Genomic DNA, 20,072 nt, shown 5'->3' with positions numbered 1-20,072 from the left:
TTGTAATTGATGCAGTATGTGGTCTGGCATTGTCATGTTGGAAAACGCAAGGTCTTTCCTGAAAGAGACGACGTCTGGATGGGAGCATATGTTGTTCTAGAACTTGGATATACCTTTCAGCATTGATGGTACCTTTCCAGATGTGTAAGCTGCCCATGCCACACGCACTCATGCAACCCCATACCATCAGAGATGCAGGCTTCTGAACTGAGCGCTGATAACAACTTGGGTTGTCCTTGTCCTCTTTAGTCCGGATGACATGGCGTCCCAGTTTTCCAAAAAGAACTTCAAATTTTGATTTGTCTTACCACAGAACAGTTTTCCACTTTGCCACAGATCATTTTAAATGAGCCTTGGCCCAGAGAAAATGCATGCGCTTCTGGATCATGTTTAGATATGGCTTCTTTTTCGGCCTATCGGGTTTCAGATGGCAACGGCGAATGGCACGGTGGACTGTGTTCACCGACAATGTTTTCTGGAAGTATTCCTGAGCCCATGTTGTGATTTCTATTACAGTGGCATTCCTGTATGTGATGCAGTGCCGTCTAAGGGTCCGAAGATCACGGGCATCCAGTATGGTTTTCCGAACTTGACCCTTAAACACAGAGATTGTTCCAGATTCTCTGAATCTTTGAATGATATTATGCACTGTAGATGATGATAACTCCAAACTCTTTCAAATTTTTCTCTGAGAAACTCCTTTCTGATATTTCTCCACTATTTTTCGCCGCAGCATTGGGGGTATTGGTGATCCTCTGCCCATCTTGACTTCCTAGAGACACTGCCACTCTGAAAAGCTCTTTTTATACCTAATCATGTTGCCAATTGACCTAATAAGTTGCAAATTGGTCCTCCAGCTGTTCCTTCTATGTACATTTAACTTTTCCGGCCTCTTATTGCTACACCTCCCAACTTTTTTGGAATGTGTAGCTCTCATGAAATCCAAAATGAGCCAATATTTGGCATGACATTTCAAAATGTCTCACTTTCAACATTTGATATGTTATCTACGTATATTATATTGTGAATAAAACATACGTTTATGAGATTTGTAAATTAGTCCATTCCTTTTTTACTCACAATTTGTAGTGTCCCAACTTTTTGGGATTTGGGTTTGTATATATATATATATATATATATATATATATATACTTGAGGAATAGTATATATATATATATATACAGTATATATATATACACTGTGTATAAGTATTGTATTGTTGGCAGTGTATGTGGATACTTGGTCTAAGGTCTTCTAGGTCACTCAAGGGTATTCTTCTTTCTCATTCTCTAAAAGGCTTATCGTCCTGCAACTGAATCCTGTGTTGGGTGCTTTTAGGACATCCCACATCAAAAAATTATTTGAAAACATCTTTCCCATCTCGAGAACTGAGCTTTGACACTTTTCTTCCACTTAGGAGGCAACGGGGTATGCGAGGAACGAGGTTCTTCTTCTGAATTCTTATTTGACACTCCCCCCACTAAATCAGGAGGTGTCAGTGAAGTAGTCGAGCTTACTTGTCTGATCACCATTCAGGGCTTCAACTTGATGGGGGAGTTAGTAGTATTCCAAAGGCTGAGCTGCACTTTCCCTCCATTCCAGGACAAGGCTCTCATGGGCACTATTTCTGGGATTAGCTCCACTCCTGTCTTCTCTCCCCGAGAATCAGCCTCAGGGACTCAGGGACGACAAAGGGTCCTGGCTGATCCCAAGTCAACTTGACTGTGGCCTTCATGCAAACTATTTCACCAGGTTGCAGCACTCTCTCCCTTGAGTCTAGACTCCACAATCTTCCTGCCCCTTCCGTTGAGGTCCTCTGTTCCTGAACTACCCATAGAAAGGCTTGATGCAATTGAGGGTGTATTACTTTTAGTGTAAAATCTTAATTTTAGTTCAGTGTTTGTTCCAGTTAGCAGGGAATTTTGACTTGTTCCTGGCGGTCTTGGACATACAACTACTAACGTATTAAACATCTCTGTCTTCCCCACTATTAACCGGTTCCCGACCAGCCACCGCAGATATACTGAGGCAGGCTGGCTCCTACAGGCAAATCGCCGTACATATACGGCGCTCGCTTGAAGGCCGCTAGGGGGTGAGCGCGTGCCGCCGCCGGCGAGCTCCCGCCCCCGCTCGTCCCCGGGGGAAGCCACTGCGGGTGTCAGGCGGCTACGATTGCCGCCTGACACCGGCGATCTCTCCCCGCTGAGGGAGAAAGACGGTCGGCTGATGTAAACAAAGCCATCCGTCCTTCTCCCTGCAATGATCACAGAGACCATGTGATCCCCCCCACAGTTAGAATCACTCCCCTAGGCTTACATTTAACCCCTTGATCACCAATACTGTTAACCCCTTCCCTGCCAATGGCATTATTATAGTAACAGTGCATATTTTTAGCACTGATTACTGTAGTAATGTCACTGGTACCCCCAAAAGTGTCAAAAATGTCAGTTAGGAGTCTGATCTGTCCGCTGCAATGTCGCAGTCCTGCAAAAAAAATCGCAGATCGCCGCCATTACTAGTAAAAAAAAAAACAATAAAAATGACATAAATGTTTCCCGTAGTTAGTAGGCGCAATAACTTTTGCGCAAACCAATCAAAATACGCTTATTGTGATTTTTTTTTTTTACCACAAATATGTAGCAGAAAACAAATTGGCCTAAAATATTAAAAAATTTTGATTTTTAAATTTTTTTTTTGAGAATGTCATATAAAAGAATGTGAAAAATATTTTTTTTCTTTTTCAAAATTGTCGCTCTTTTTTTGTTTATAGCGCAAAAAATAAAAATCACACAGGTGATTAAATAACACCAAAAGAAGGCTCTATTTGTTGGAAGTAAAGGACATAAATTTCGTTTGGGTACAGCATCGCACGATCGCGCAATTGTCCGTTAAACAAAAGCAGTGCCGAATCGCAAAATAAGTCAGGAAGGGGGCAAATCCTTCTGGGGCTAAAGGGCCGAAGGTTAGTTTAACTGTGATGTATCCATCATAGGGGAAATTTTTAGAGCCAATGCCCCAAATCTCGAATTCTTTCAGCTTGCACAGAGGGATGTGTTTCAGATACTTGTCATAAAAGTCACTATAAAACAACATTACTTAGGCCCCAGTATCTAATAAGGCTTTAGTGTACACGCTTGAACTGAAACTATAGAAAATGGTATATTAACTGACATTGACTTCTTGTCTTTGTTCTCCCTGATAGTTGCTAGAAGGATCTGAAAGCTACTTTAGAAGGAGGTGGTGTATTGACTCTGTGCGTGTGCCCCCCCCCCCCCCCAAGATCTGGTTTTGCCGCTTGCAGCTTCACTTGTGTCTTCATCACCACAGTAGAGCTTGTTGTATCTGATTCTGAGTTTGAGCGACTTGAGTCAGCAATTCTGTTAGTGCCGTCTTGTTAACAGTTTTCGTGTTGGAAGGGCTTAGGTGTTCATCTGCTTTGTCACCCTCGCTATCCTCATCTGTGAGGCACCTGTCCATCTGGGTCACCCAAGTAGACACTTTCTCTTTCTTGGAAGTAGATTTGGGCAGTTCTTTTGGTTCTTGGTATTTTTCCTCTAGCAAAGCCTCCTCCTTTCTCACTTTCCTTACTAATTTGTGATAAGTAGGGTTAGTTTGTGAGCAACAGCTTTAAAACAATTGGGTGATTAGGTCATGCACTTTGTAAAATCTGATCCAATCGAACTTTATCTGCCTCTCAGGGATTGATTCCCTTTTTTTTAGAAAAATATGGTGCAGAATCGTATCTACTCGTGTAATATATGCAGAAAGTCTCTCATGCCTGCACTGGTGAGTGTGCTCAAACTTGTACAAAAGGTCTGGAGGTTTCTCCACTCAGCCGAACACAACATACAAAGCTTCAATATAATCTATTGCCAAACAATCCTGTTTTCTTATTCTCAGGCTGCAAATCACTTTAGCCATTGGGCCTCTAAGGCTCTCACTGAGCCTTTGCCTCTTTACTGCTTCCAAAACATTCCATCCCTCCACAGATTGCGTCGCCTGATCCATCCAGGTTTTGAATTCTTCCTCTCATGTGGGAGTTGGAACTTGCCCTGAGAAAAACAAAATTTCCAATATCCTTGATTGACAGAGGCAGAACTATTCTTTACTAAGTTCTCAACTAACTTGCTCATGTCCGAATAGAGAGATGCAGGAGAAAACCCAATCATAGGTGGGCCAGTATCTACCGACACTGGACTCTCTGATCCTGCTTTGTGGATGGTCCCCTGATGAGTCTACAGTGGGTAGCAAATGGGATCACCCGGCCTTTAATCTCTTTTGACAGACATACACTGTCCCTTTGGAAGCAGGTAGGTATAGCCCTCTTCCGTTCTAGCAATGCACAAGTACAGTTCATGGCAAACTCTGTTGTCATGTCAGTATGGTAGACCTCTTGATCTGGCACCAGAGTCTTCACTAAATGTACGACCTGCCGCTCAGTCCATCTACTTCCCAGTATCTCAATCACTGTACACAGCTCCAGCTTGACACCTTGCTCTTGGCCCCACATAGCCCCAGCAACAGAGTCCATCGTTTCTTCACACCTTAGCTCATAGTTATGAGGAAAAAGGCTCAATCCATCGTTCCAATTATCAGTGTCCTTTGGTTTCTGTTATAAAATAGCTGGTACCTGGCCACATATATAAAATGCAGTTGCTTATTTAAGTAATGGTTTAGATTACTTGCAGTTGCATATTTAAACAATGGTTTAGATTACTGGAACACTGAAGTGAAATTTTCTGATGGCCCACTATAGCAGAGAGATAAGGATGGTCTTATTGTTTATAAACACGTGCGTTCCTGACCTGCACAAAAATGCTATTTAGCAGATGTGCAGAGGTGCCCTTAATTCCTAATGGCATCCCCATGCATCCCACCTATGCAGGTGTACCTGCATGGTGCAGCAGCACCTTGTGGTTTTATGTGGCATGTTTTTAAAAAAAGTCAATGATTTCTTTGAAAAAACATGAAAGTAAGGTGCTACACCCCAAAATGTGTGAATTTGGGTTTTCGGGGACAACATTTTTGGGGGTAGGAACGTGCATGTTGGATCCGAGGTATGGAGTGGAGGAGCAGTTTTGTCTTCACATACCAAAGGCTGTCTATATTAGTGCCGACTTATGGCACAATAAAATGTGTTATTATACATTATTTTCCGTGTGTTAATTTTATCAATAAAAATACTGCACTAAGAGTTTTCTTTTGGTACATGTCACTGATTGCTTATGAGGGAGAAGCCTATATGAAGTCTGAGAACCATTAAGAGCTGCTGGGGAACTGCCAGTTTAATTTAATGATATCTGCAATTGTTGGTATAAGCGCTTAATGACTTTCTTGTCATAAGAGGTCATTTATTATTGGTGAGTTTGCAGGAGGAATAAAGTATTTTACCCTACTAGTATACTATAGTCTACTGTTTGGACTTTGTACTGACTTTTATTTTTGACTTTAAGAGTTTTGCATTTATCAGATTTTTATGTATATGGTTTTGAGTTACCCATTCACACATTTTTGGGGTGTAGTGCCTTACTTTCACGTTTTTTCATAGTTCATGTTCACTTATTGATAATTTTGCTGAAGTAAATAGGGGTAGGTGCCTCCTTTTCTTTATCAGGGATTTCATTCCCCGTGTTTCTCGCAGGTACAGCAGCCCATTCAAATGAATAGGCTGCTGTATCTGTGACGTGAGTGCGCAAACACCCATTCACATATTTTGAACCTAGCCTAGGATAGAATTTAGGCTTATTTCTTACCTTGAGTTTTTAATGTGCTGATGAAGATATTCTGGATGAAATGATGGAACCAGTGAGTCTTTAACACCATGAATAATTAACGTTGGACAATCAATTAAGGGTACCAAGTGCCGACATATATTACCTAAGAGAAGCATAAACTGCATTTAGTCTTATGCATGGTACAGGTGGCTCTTTTAACATTTCCTAATAAACCAAATATTTTAATCTAGTTTAGTGCAATGTATACTGTATGTAGTGACAGATGGTGCATAAATCTGAAAAGAAAGCTTCTGCAGCAAACAAAATTCCTCCAGCAGGGTTCCTGACAATACCATAATCATGTCTTGGAGTTCATGCCCAACCAAAAAAAATGCATCTTCTGCTATCACAAAGGGCTGAAAGAGTACCCTAAAAAAACTGTGGGTAGTTTATTAAATAATCAGCACAACAAATTATTTTCAACAGAGAAATACATCAGGGGGTGAATAAAGTTCAGGAGGGCAGTTTTTCAATATAAAAAAACAAAATCAAGAACACAGAGACATGACCTCAAACTAACAGGGGGAAAGTTCAAAACTAATCTTAGAAAGTATTATTTTACTTAAAAGGTAGTTGATGCTTGGGATAAACTACCAGGAGAGGTAGTGGGACAGTCAACAGTATATTGCTTTACACGTGCTTGGGACAAACATAGATCTATACTCAGACAATAGAGTTAACAAAAAAAAAAAAAAATGGGCACACTCGATGGACTACTTGGTCTTTTTGCCATCACTTTTCTATGTTTCTAAAAACTACTGGTTTGAAAACAGCCCAGAGTCACTAGACATACTTAGTACACATACATTAGATACATTTAAGAGAAAACTGCATATTAGAATGACAGGGGTCAAGTCCTGGGAAAAAAGTGTGGGAACTCACCCAAGATTTCCCCCCTCCCACCCCAAAAATAAAAAAGGGTTTGTATATATATACTGTATATATATATATATATATATACACACACACACATACACACAGCATATACATATCATATATATATATATATATATACACACACAATATATATATATATATATACATATACATACTCCTTTTTTAACAAATAAAGTGCAACATTTTTTGTAAAGCTCCAGTTTACGAGGACACCTCCAAAATTCACACGCATTAAGCAAATAAATATAGAACAGATGTAACAACAAAATAATTTAACCTGTATGCTATACTAACAAAAGAATCACCACAATTTGTGATAATGGTGCCTGTTCCTTGCACTTCACAAATCAGCTCCACTTTGACCCATGATGACATCACAGAGCTGCTGTGAATAATTCTGGTGGAAGCAACAGGAAGACTAATGGCAGCCTACTGCGGCTGCGTCTTTATCCTTTGCAGAGGCTCTGCTTCGAGCCTCTGCTCAGCCTCAATCAGTGTGCGGCACTCAGAGGCGGCGCTAGACTTTGTGAGGCCTTAGTCAAAACTTAGACATGAGGCTCCACTCACGCCCATAATGCAAAAAATAGTTTAAGCGATAAAAATTAACTGTATAAATTGAATATATTAAGAGCCTTAAATCCTATGAACTATGAATTCAGTTTCTATAAATTTCTGTAACCAATTATTCTTTTATCAAATATCATTAAACATAAGGTATACTTATTATCCTCGGTGATATCCCCGTGTATCCAGCAGAGAGATATCCCCTATGTATCCAGCAGAGAGATATCCCCCGTGTATCCAGCAGAGAGATATCCCCCGTGTATCCAGCAGAGAGATATCCCCCGTGTATCCAGCAGAGAGATATCCCCCGTGTATCCAGCAGAGAGATATCCCCCGTGTATTCAACGGAGAGATATTCCCCGTGTATCCAGCAGAGAAATTTCCCCTGTGTATCCAGCAGAGAGATATCCCCCGTGTATCCAGCAGAGAGATATTCCCCGTATATCCAGCAGAGAAATTTCCCCTGTGTATCCAGAAGAGAGATATCCCCTGTGTATCCAGAAGAGAGATATCCCCTGTGTATCCACTATCCAGCAGAGAGATATCCCCCGTGTATCCAGCAGAGAGATATCCCCCGTGTAGCCAGCATAGAAACATAGAAACATAGAATGTGTCGGCAGATAAGAACCATTTGGCCCATCTAGTCTGCCCAATATATCTGAATCCTATGAATAGTCCCTGGCCCTATCTTGTATGAAGGATAGCCTTATGCCTATCCCATGCATGCTTAAACTCCTTCACTGTATTTGCAGCTACCACTTCTGCAGGAAGGTTATTCCATGCATCCACTACTCTCTCAGTAAAGTAATACTTCCTCATATTACTTTTAAACCTTTGCCCCTCTAATTTAAAACTGTGTCCTCTTGTGGTAGTTTTTCTTCTTTTAAATATGCTCTCCTCCTTTACCGAGTTGATTCCCTTTATGTATTTAAATGTTTCTATCATATCCCCTCTGTCTCTTCTTTCTTCCAAGCTATACATGTTAAGGTCCTTTATCCTTTCCTGGTAAGTTTTTTCCTGCAATCCATGTACTAGTTTAGTAGCTCTTCTTTGAACTCTCTCTAGAGTATCTATATCCTTCTGGAGATATGGCCTCCAGTACTGCGCACAATACTCCAAGTGAGGTCTCACCAGTGTTCTGTACAGCGGCATAAGCACTTCTCTCTTTCTACTGCTTATACCTCTCCCTATACATCCAAGCATTCTGCTGGCATTTCGTGCTGCTCTATTACATTGTTTTCCCACCTTTAAGTCTTCTGAAATAATTACTCCTAAATCCCTTTCCTCAGATACTGAGGTCAGGACTGTGTCAAATATTCTATATTCTGCCCTTGGGTTTTTACGCCCCAGGTGCATTATCTTGCACTTATCCACATTAAATTTCAGTTGCCAGAGTTCTGACCATTCTTCTAGTTTTCCTAAATCCTTTTCCATTTGGCGTTTCCCTCCAGGAACATCAACCCTGTTACATATCTTTGTGTCATCAGCAAAAAGACAAACCTTACCATCGAGGCCTTTTGCAATATCACTTATGAAGATATTAAACAAAATTGGTCCCAGTACAGATCCCTGAGGTACCCCACTGGTAACATGACCTTGTTCTGAATGTTCTCCATTGACTACAACCCTCTGTTGTCTGTCACTCAGCCACTGCCTAATCCACTCAACAATATGGGAGTCCATGCTCAATGACTGCAGTTTATTGATAAGTCTTCTATGTGGGACAGTGTCAAAAGCCTTACTAAAATCTAGATATGCAATGTCTACTGCACCTCCACCGTCTATTATTTTAGTCACCCAGTCAAAAAAATCTATAAGATTTGTTTGACATGATCTCCCTGAAGTAAACCCATGTTGTTTTTCATCTTGCAATCCATGGGATTTAAGATGTTCCACAATCCTATCCTTTAATAGGGTTTCCATTAATTTGCCTACTATTGATGTTAGACTCACTGGTCTATAGTTGCTCGATTCCTCCCTACTACCTTTCTTGTGAATGGGCACGACATTTGCCAATTTCCAGTCTTCCGGGACGACTCCTGTTACTAATGATTGGTTAAATAGATCTGTTAATGGTTTTGCCAGCTCACCACTAAGCTCTTTTAATAATCTTGGGTGTATCCCATCAGGACCCTGTGACTTATTTGTCTTCACTTTAGACAGCAATCTTAGAATGTCTTCCTCTGTAAAGACACATGCATCAAATGATTCATTAGTCATCCTTTCAAGTGGAGGTCCTTCTCCTTCTTTTTCTTCTGTAAAAACTGAACAGAAGTATTCATTAAGGCAGTCAGCTAGCCCTTTATTTTCTTCTACATACCTTCCGTCCTTTGTTTTTAATTTAGTTATTCCTTGTTTTAATTTCCTTTTTTCATTTATATATCTGAAGAATGTCTTATCCCCCTTTTTCATAGACTGAGCTAGTTTTTCTTCTGCCTGCGCTTTAGAAGTTCTTATAACTTGCTTGGCCTCTTTCTGCCTAATCTTGTAGATTTCCTTATCTTCATTGCTCTGGGTTTTTTTATAATTACAAAATGCTAGCTTTTTATTTTTAATGATTTGGGCCACTTCTGCTGAGTACCACAGTGGTCTCTTCCTTTTTTTGCTTTTACTGACAAGTCTAATGCAATTTTCTGTTGCCTTCAATAATGCACCTTTTAAGTAGTCCCATTTCTCCTGGACTCCATGTAATCCGTTCCAGTCTGATAAGGACTCATTTATGACTAATTTCATTTTCAAAGAGATATCCCCCATGTATCCATCAAAGAGATATACCCCTTGTATCCAGCAGAGAGATACAGTATCTGCTGTGTATCCAGCAGAGAGATATCCCCCGTGAGTCCAGCAAAGAGATATCCCCTGTGTATCCAGAAGAGAGATATCCCCTGTGCATCCAGCAGAGAGATATCCCCCGTGTATCCAGCAGAGAGATATCCCCCGTGTATCCAGCAGAGAGATATCCCACGTGTATCCAGCAGAGAGCTATCCCCTGTGTATCCAGGAAAGAGATATCCCCCATGTATCCAGCAAAGAGATATCCCCCATGTATCTAGGAAAGAGATAATCCCTGTGTATCCAGCAAAGAGATATCCCCCATGTATCCAGCAGAGAGATATATCCCCCATGTATCCAGCAGAGAAATATCCCATGTGTATCCAGCAGAGAGGTATCCCCTGTGTATCCAGCAGAGAGATATCCCCCGTGTATCCAGCAGAGAGATATTCCCCGTGTATCCAGCAGAGAGATATCCCTCGTGTATCCAGCAAAGAGATATCCCCCATGTATCCAGCAGAGAGATACAGTATCTGCTGTGTATCCAGCAGAGAGATATCCCCCGTGAGTCCAGCAAAGAGATATCCCCTGTGTATCCAGAAGAGAGATATCCCCTGTGTATCCAGCAGAGAGATATCCCCTGTGTATCCAGCAGAGAGATATCCCCCCCTGTATCCAGCAAAGAGATATCCCCCATGTATCTAGGAAAGAGATATCCCCCGTGTATCCAGCAAAGAGATATCCCCCATGTATCCAGCAGAGAGAGATATCCCCCGTGTATCCAGCAGAGAAATATCCCATGTGTATCCAGCAGAGAGATATCCCCTGTGTATCCAGCAGAGAGATATCCCTCGTGTATCCAGCTGAGAGATATCCCCCGGGTATCCAGCAGAGAGATATCCCCCAGGTATCCAGCAGAGAGATATCCCCCGGGTATCCAGCAGAGAGACATCCCCCGGGTATCCAGCAAAGAGATATCCCCCATTAATCCAGCAGAGAGATACCCCTGTGTATCCAGCAGAGAGATATCATCTGTGTATCCAGCAAAGAGATATCCCCCGTGTATCCCGTAGAGAGATATCCCCCGTGTATCCAGCAGAGAGATATATCCCCCATGTATCCAGCAGAGAGATATCCCATGTGTAGCCAGCAGAGAGATATCCCCTGTGTATCCAGCAAAGAGATATCCCCCGTGTATCCAGCAGAGAGATATCCCCTGTGGATCCAGCAGAGAGATATCCCCTGTGTATCCAGCAGAGAGATATCCCCTGTGTATCCAGCAGAGAGATATCCCCTGTGTATCCAGCAGAGAGATATCCCCCGTGTATCCAGCAGAGAGATATCCCCTGTGTATCCAGCAGAGAGATATCACCCGTGTATTCAGCCATGTATTCAGCAGAGAGATATCCCCTGTGTATCCAGCAAAGAGATATCCCCCGTGTATCCAGCAGAGAGATATCCCCTGTGGATCCAGCAGAGAGATATCCCCTGTGTATCCAGCAGAGAGATATCCCCTGTGTATCCAGCAGAGAGATATCCCCCGTGTATCCAGCAGAGAGATATCCCCTGTGTATCCAGCAGAGAGATATCCCCCCTGTATTCAGCCATGTATTCAGCAGAGAGATATCCCCCCTGTATTCAGCTAAGAGACAACGCAATCCAGCTAAGGGACAGTCCAATCCAACTAAGGGACAGCCCCTGCTAAGAAACACAGTCAGTCACAGACCACACATCCAAGCAGATCCTCATCCATGAAGCAAGAGATGGTCAAAGACTGTGTGCGGACAATGATACAGGAGATGGTCTTCTTATGGTAATGACAAGCAAACTCTTACCTGGCTAACACTGGAGCTACAGTCAGGGTGCAGACAGACAATCCCTCAACAATGATACAGGAGATGATCAGAGACTGTGTGCGGACAATGATACAGGAGATGGTCAGAGACTTTGTGCGGACAATGATACAGGAGATGGTCAGAGACTGTGTGCAGACAATAATACAGATGGCCAGAGACTGTGTGCAGACAATTATACTGGAGATGGTCAGAGACTGCACAGCCATGATACAGGAGAGACAGTGTGCAGATAACGATATGGCAGATTGTCAGAGACTGTGTATCCATGATACAGGACATGGTCAGAGACTGCGTGGCCATGATACAGGAGATGGTCAGAGACTGCACGGCCATAATACAGGAGATGGTTAGAGACTGCGCAGCCATGATACAGGAGATGGTCAGATAGTTTGCAGTCATGATACAGGAGATGGTCAGAGACTGCGCGGCCATGATACAGGAGATGGTCAGAGACTGTGTGCAGCCAATGATACAGGAGATGGTCAGGGACTGTGTGCGGACAATGATACAGGAGATGGTCTTCTTATGGTAATGACAAGCAAACTCTTACCTGGCTAACACAGTAACAAACACTGGAGCTACAGTCAGGGTGCAGACAGACGATCCCGCTACAAACAGCAGGGTGCAGACAGACAATCCCTCAACAATGATACAGGAGATGGTCAGAGACTGTGTGTGGACAATGATACAGGAGATGGTTAGAGACTGTGTGTGGACAATGATAAAGGAGATGATCTTATGGGTCATACACACTATAAGATTTTCTGAAGACTTTTTAGATTTACTAAAACCAGATAATATGAGGTAAAACCTAAACACTTTTAATTTGTATGCAATCTGGCAGGCCCTTGCACTACATAGAAAAGGTAAATCTGAAGGAAAAAGTCTTCAGAAAATCTTATAGTGTGTATGGCCCATTATTATGGTAATGACAAGCAAACTCTTACCTGGCTAACACGATAACAAACACTGGAGCCACAGATAGGGTGCAGACAGACGATATTGCCACAAACAGCAGGGTGCAGACAGACAATCCTGCCACAGACAGGGTGCAGACAGAGGATCCTGTCACAATGATACAGGAGATGGTCAGAGACTGTGTGCGAACAATAATAGAGGAGATGGTCAGAGACGGTGTGCTGACAATGATACAGGAGATGGTCAGAGATTGTGTGCTGACAATAATACAGGAGATGGTCAGATACTATGTGCGGACGATGATACAGGAGATGGTCAGAGACTGTGTGCGGATAATAATACAGGTGGTCAGAGACTGTGTGCAGACAATGATACTGGAGATGGTCAGAGACTGTGTGTGGACAAAAATACAGATGGTCAGAGAGTGTGCAGCCATATTTACAGGAGATGGTTAGAGACCGTGCGGCCATGATACAGGAGATGGTCAGAGACTGCACGGCCATAATACAGGAGATGGTTAGAGACTGTGCAGCCATGATACAGGAGATGGTCAGATAGTTTGCGGCCATGATACAGAAGATGGTTAGATAATGCGTGGCCATGATACAGGAGATGGTCAGAGACTGCACTGCCATGATAAAGGAGATGGTCAGAGACTGAGTGGCCATGATACAGAAGATGGTTAGATAATGCGTGGCCATGATACAGGAGATGGTCAGAGACTGCGCTGCTATGATACAGGAGATGGTAAGAGACTGCGCGGCCATGATACAGGAGATGGTCAGAAAGTGCACAGCCATGATACAGGAGACGATTAGAGACTGTGTGTGGACATTGATACAGGAGATGGTCAGAGACTGTGTGCAGACATTGACACAGGAGATGGTCAGAGACTGCGCAGCCACGATACAGGAGCTGATCAGAGACTGTGTGCAGACATTGATACAGGAGATGGCCAGAGACTGTGTGCGGACAATGTGCAGACCACAGACAGGGTGCAGAGTCAGATCACAGACAAGGTGCCGACCACCGACAGGGTGCAGACTACCAACACATGGTTCAGACCACAGACAGGGTCCAGACCCCAGACAGGGTGCAGAGTAAAGCCCCGTACACACATGTACCGATTGTCGGCCGCAAATATTCGGCCGCAGACCGATCGGCCGATTGTAGGCTTGTTAGTATGATGCTTCCGACAGCCGACAGCGCATTTTCAGCCGAACAGAATCTGTCCTGCAGGCATTAAAATATTTGTATGCCGACACCAGAACGGCCGATTGTTCGCCAGTCAGTACAGATTTCGGCCGACAGACAGCAGATTTGCAAGACAGAAAAGAAAAAACACAGGGAAAGTTAACCATCACATGACATCACTTCTGCAGTCGGCTGTTGTTGGCCGACAAAATTTGTGTGCAGTCTTTTGCACTTTTCAGCGGACAGGACAGCCCTGGACAAAAGACGGCCGATCGTTCGTACTGATCGTCGGCCGAACGATCGGCCGTCTTTTGTCCAGGGCTGTCGTGTCTGTTGAAAATTGCAAAAGACTGCACACGAATTTTGTCGGCCAACAACAGCCGACTGCAGAAGTGATGTCATGTGATGGTTAACTTTCCGTGTGTTTTTTCTTTTCTGAGCATGCCCAGTCTTGCAAATCTGCTGATTGTCGGCCGAATTCTGTACTGACTGGTGAACAATCGGCCGCTCTGGTGTTGGCCAACAAAAATTTTAATGCCTGCACGACAGATTCTGTTCGGCCGAAAATGCGCTGTCGGCTGTCGGAAGCATCATACTAACAAGCCTACAATCGGCCTATTTTTGTTCCGTTCAAAAAACGGAAAGGAAGGAAAATCGGATGTCAGTGGTGTCATCCGCTGACATCCGCAATGCCCATAGACTTACATTATGTCTGCATATCATCCGCAAATGGATGGGATGATATGCGGGCATACGGAGCGGATGACACAAATGTCATCCGCTCCGTGAAAAAAAAAAGTCCCGCAGCGGACAAGAACAGCGGAGCGGCCGTCTGAAAGAGCCCTTAGACAGTTTCCGCAGCGGTAGAGCCTTCTATTGGCTGCAGGCTGCTTATGAGATGTTCTCCTTCGTCCGTGTGAGGCAGCCGGCTGAAAGCTCGGAGGCAGGACGAGTCTGCTAACGGGAACGGCATTCCTGCTGTGGAAAAACTACAGGAACGCCATTCCCCGTTCCTGCAAGACTCGAGCTCTGTAGAGTGATCAGTAGGATCCAGAAAGGTAGGGCATTTTTTCAGGTCCTTTCATTTGAGGAGTAGCACCATTATACACTATTACCAATGGGAAGGCTTGATATGCATAGGGAAGTGGAGCCAAGCTCACGTTTACAGGAAACATTGACATTTGCATATAATTTTGGTTACCTTTATTTCCACTGCCTATGTCCTTTACCATTGGTTACACTGGCAGTTTTTTATTATAAGTAGCCTCAGCATTTTTAAATCATACACTCAGAGTGGCCTAGATAGGTTAGAGCTTTAACCACTTAAGCCCCGGAAGATTTTACCCCCTTCCTGACCAGGGGGTATTTTGCGATTCGGCACTGCGTGACTTTAACGGACAATTGCGCGGTCGTGCGACGCTGTACCTAAACAAATTTGACGTCCTTTTTTTCCCACAAACAGAGCTTTCTTTTGGTGGTATTTGATCACCTGTGCGATTTTTTGATCACGCGCTATAAACAAAAAAAGAGCGTCAATTTTGCAAAAATAACAATATTTTTCACATTTTTTTATATGAAATTCCCCCAAAAAAAAAAGTAAAAATCAAAATTTTTAAAAAATTTTGGCCAATTTGTTTTATGCTACATATGTTTGGTAAAAAAAATTGCAAAAAGCGTATTTTGATTGGTTTGCGCAAAAGTTATCGCGTTTACTAACAAAGGGAAAGATTTTTGTCATTTTTGTTGTTTTTTTGTTTAACGCGTAATGGCGGCGATCTACGATTTTTTTTGCGGTACTGCGACATTGGGGCGGACAGATCGGACCCTTGACTGACATTTGTGACACTTTTGGGGTTACCAGTGACATTACTACAGTAATCAGTGCTATACATATGCACTGTTACTGTAAAAATACACTGGTTGTGAAGGGGTTAACTTTATTTGGGAGGGAGGGGCTGTGTGTATCCCTAGGGGCGTGCTTTCTACTGTGATTGGCTGTGGATTGAGCTGTAAGGACACTGATCAACGGATCTACATACTAGATCCGTTTGATCAGTGTCTTTACAGCGAGGAGAATGACAGGTGGCTTGTTTACACAAGCTGCCTGACATTCTCCCTCTCCCCCGCCGATCGCCGAGTGACCGGCGGACATCGGATCCGCTGGTCACACGCGCGGGGGGGTCCGTGACCACGCGGGAGCGGGAGCGCGCCTCCGGGGGCGCGCGCTCGCTCCCTAGACCCTCACAAGCTAGTGACGTAGCTCTACGTCACTTTGCCTGTGAGGGGCTGACTGCCGACGTAGATCGGCGTTAGGCAGTCGGCAAGTGGTTAAGACTCTTTCATACTGGCGGACTCCACCAGCAGATCAACCTGCACAGCGATGACAGGTCCTTGTCCGCTCTGCATCAGAGCCCACAGCTCGCTTTCCTCTATGGGTGGTGGGATGTAAACAGACCGCCTGTCAGTTTACATCCAACTGCCATCCAATCCACTAGACAGATGGGGAACAGATCCCTCATCTGTCTGTTCTTGGCCAATAGGATCAGAGCAGACACAAGACTGCTAACATCTGCTGCTCCAAAAAGGCAATGGATGGCAATGTGAAAGGGGCCATACTTTAATGCTTCATGCTTACTGAGCTGGCCACACACATTACTTTTTGATTGCACAATCCACTAAGATTAGATTAAATGATTAAAAAATAAAAATATGTCTCTGCCAGAATACAATTTTTCAATCTATTTAGCTCTAACAAAAAAAAAAAAAAAACTTTTATGTCATTACAATTATCTTTAAAGTAGTATTAAACCTAAAAATATTTTGCAACTTACCAATCACTAGATGTGGTAACTGCATTAATTTTCTTTTTTTAAGCTATTTTCACCAGGTGATCTGGCTAGTATCACACAGGGGGCACAGGGGGGGCCACCTTTGGACAGCAGCATTGTCTGTCGGGGGGCTGCGGGGGTAATGTTAGATGTACTAGCAGATTTACAAACACTAACAAATTGACTACAAACTCCAGCTAACACTTTAAAAGCATTTATAGCAAACAGTTTTTTTTTACTTTTGGGCTAAATGTTTTACATACAGTAAATATAAGCTGCACATTGAATGCACCTATGTCACTGTTAAATGGTTTGTCTCATTACTGTAACTTGATACATCTGCAAGAGAGCTTGTTCTTTTGAAAAGTAACAGACTTAGTGGATGGATCAACAGGTGAAAATAGAAGAAAGTAAGCCTAAAAAAAAAATGAATGCAGCCATCACATCTAATTTCAAATCAACAAGCTGCAGTATAATAAATGTTTTCTTTTGGGCAGTGGTGTATCAACGGGGGGCGGTCCACCTCGGGTGCCACACACTGGAGGGGGGGGGGGGTGTTAGGTAGAGGTGTTGAATATAATTATTGCATCAATGCAAAGAATAGGCTGAATCGATCGCAAATTACGTCATCTGGAAGATCCCAGCAGCCTCTCCTGGAGAAACACAGAGGCAGAGCCCAGTGGATAAAGCCCCCACCCCACCCGCTGCCTGCCGACCACTGCAGTATGTAGTGAGATGGACACTTGAGCTGACTGGAGCAGATAGTCAGCTGATGAGTTGGCAGCCAGTAGAAAAAAGAGGAAGCAGCTCTGCAAGGAGACCCCACGTCAGGAGAGGCATCACTGGAGGCACCGGAAGGGAGAGGAGAGGCAGAGACACACTAAGCATGGAGGAGGGGGAATCGCCTGGCACTGAGAGCAGGTGAGTGCCAGTGTCACTGATCCCATCCCCCCGCCCCACACCATCCCTCTGCCACTGATCCCTCCCATCCTTTCACCACTATCCCTCTGCCACTGATCTCATCAATTCATGACCAACCCTCTGCCACTGATCCCATCCCTCCCACTACCACGCCTCTGCCACTGATCCCACCCCCACACTATCCCTCTGCCACTGATCCCATCCTTCCACCACCATGCCTCTGCCACTGATCCCACCCCCCACACTATCCCTCTGCCACTGATACAATCCTTCCACCACCATCCCTCTGCCACGGATCTCTTCACTTCACCACCACCCCTCTGCCACTGACCCCATCCCTCCACCACTATCCATCTGCCACTGACCCCATCCCTCCACCACCATCCCTCTGTCACTGACCCCATCCATCCCACCATCATCCCTCTGCCACTGATACCATCCCTCCATCACCATCCCTCTGCCACTGATCCCATTCCTCCACCACCATCCCTCTGCCATTGACCCCAACCCTCCACCACTATCCCTCTGCCACTGATCAAATCCCTCCACCACCTTACCTCTGCCATTGACCCCATCCCTCCCCCCAGCATCCAACTGCCACTGATTCCACCTTCCACCACCATCCCTCTGCCACAGATCCCATCCCTTCACCACCATCCCTCTGCAACAGATCCCATCCATTCACCACCATCCCTCTGCCACTGATTCCATCCCTCCACGACTATTTCTCTGCCACTGATACCATCTCCCCACCACCATCCCTCTGCCACAGGTCCCATCCCTTCACCACCATCCCTCTCACCATCCCTCTGTCACAAATCCCATCCCTTCACCACCATCCCTCTGCGACTGATCTCATGCCTCCACCACCATCCCCCTGCAACTGTTCCTATCCCTCCACCACCATCCCTCTGCCACTGATCCCATCCCTCCACCACCATCCCTCTGCCACTGATCCCATCCCTCCACCACCCTCCCTCTGCCACTGATCCCATACTTCCATGACAATCCATCTGACACTGATCCCATCCCTCAACCACTATCCATCTGCCAATGACCCCATCCCTCCACCACCATCCCTCTGTCACTGACCCTATCCCTCCCACCACCATCCCTCTGCCACTGATACCATCCCTCCATCACCATCTCTCTACCACTGATCCCATTCCTACACCACCATCCTTCTGTCATTGACCCCAACCCTCCACAACCATCCCTCTTCAAAGGATCTCATCCTTCCACCATCATCCCTCTTTCACAGATCCCATCCCTCCCACCACCATCCCTCTGCCACTGATACCATCCCTATACCACTATCCCTCTGCCACTGATCCCATCCCTCCACCACCATCCTTCTGCCATTGACCTCATCCCTCCCCCCAGCATCCAACTGCCACTGATCCCACCTTCTTCCACCACCATCCCTCTGCCACAGATCCCATCCCTTCACCACCATCCCTCTGCCACTGATTCCATCCCTCCACGACTATTTCCCTGCCACTGATCCCATCTCCCCACCACCATCCCTCTGCCACGGGTCTAATCCCTTCACCAAAATCCCTCTGTCACAGATCCCATCCCTTCACCACCATCCCTCTGCCACTGATTCCATCTCTCCACCACCATCCCTCTGCCACTGATACCATCCCTCCACCACCATCCCTCTGCCTCTGACCCCATCCTTCCACCACAATCCCTCAACCACCATTCCTCTGCCACTGATTTCATCCCTCTGCCACTGATCCCATCCCTCCACCACCATCCCTCTGCCACTGACCCCATCCCTCCACCCCTATCCATCTGCCACTGACCACATCCCTCCACCACCATCCCTCTGCCACTGACCCCATCCCTCCCACCACAATCCCTCTGCCACTGATACAATCCTTCCACCACCTTTCTTCTTCCATGGATTCCATCCCTTCACCACCATCCCTCTACCACTGATTACATTCCACCAACATCCCTCTGCCACTGATCCCATCCCCTCAACCCCATCCATCTACCACTGATCTCATTCCTCCACCACCATCCCTCTGCTACTGATCCCAAGCCTCCACCACCATCCCAATGCCACTGATCCCATCCTTCCACCACCATTTCTCTTCCACATATCAAATCCCTTCACCACCATCCCTCCACCACCATCTCTCTGCCACTGATCTAGCCCCTCCACCACCACCCTCTGCCACTGATCCCACCCCCTCCCCACCATCCGTCTGCCACTGATCCCATCCCACCACCACAATCCCACTGCCACTGATCCCAACCCTCCACCACCATCCCTCGGCCACTGATCCCATCCCTTCCCCACCATCCCACTGTTCCCATCCTTCCACCACCATACC

General features: G+C 45.0%; 1 protein-coding gene across 3 annotated transcripts in view; it reads right to left on the bottom strand.

The window, feature by feature from the left end:
* The window catches only part of BPHL (biphenyl hydrolase like), a 185,535-nt gene that overhangs the window by 11,903 nt on the left and 153,560 nt on the right, over positions 1 to 20,072 (bottom strand). For all 3 annotated transcript variants that reach the window (XM_082258074.1, XM_082258075.1, XM_082258076.1), the window contains one exon: positions 5,754 to 5,877. In XM_082258074.1, coding sequence (XP_082114200.1) covers positions 5,754 to 5,877 — 124 coding nt within the window. The remainder of the gene's footprint in view (positions 1 to 5,753; positions 5,878 to 20,072) is intronic.

This window comes from Pelophylax lessonae, assembly GCF_965119305.1.
Source record: "Pelophylax lessonae genome assembly, chromosome: 5".
In the NCBI taxonomy this organism is placed as follows: Eukaryota; Metazoa; Chordata; class Amphibia; order Anura; family Ranidae; genus Pelophylax; species Pelophylax lessonae.
This window is presented reverse-complemented; position numbering and strand designations above follow the sequence as displayed.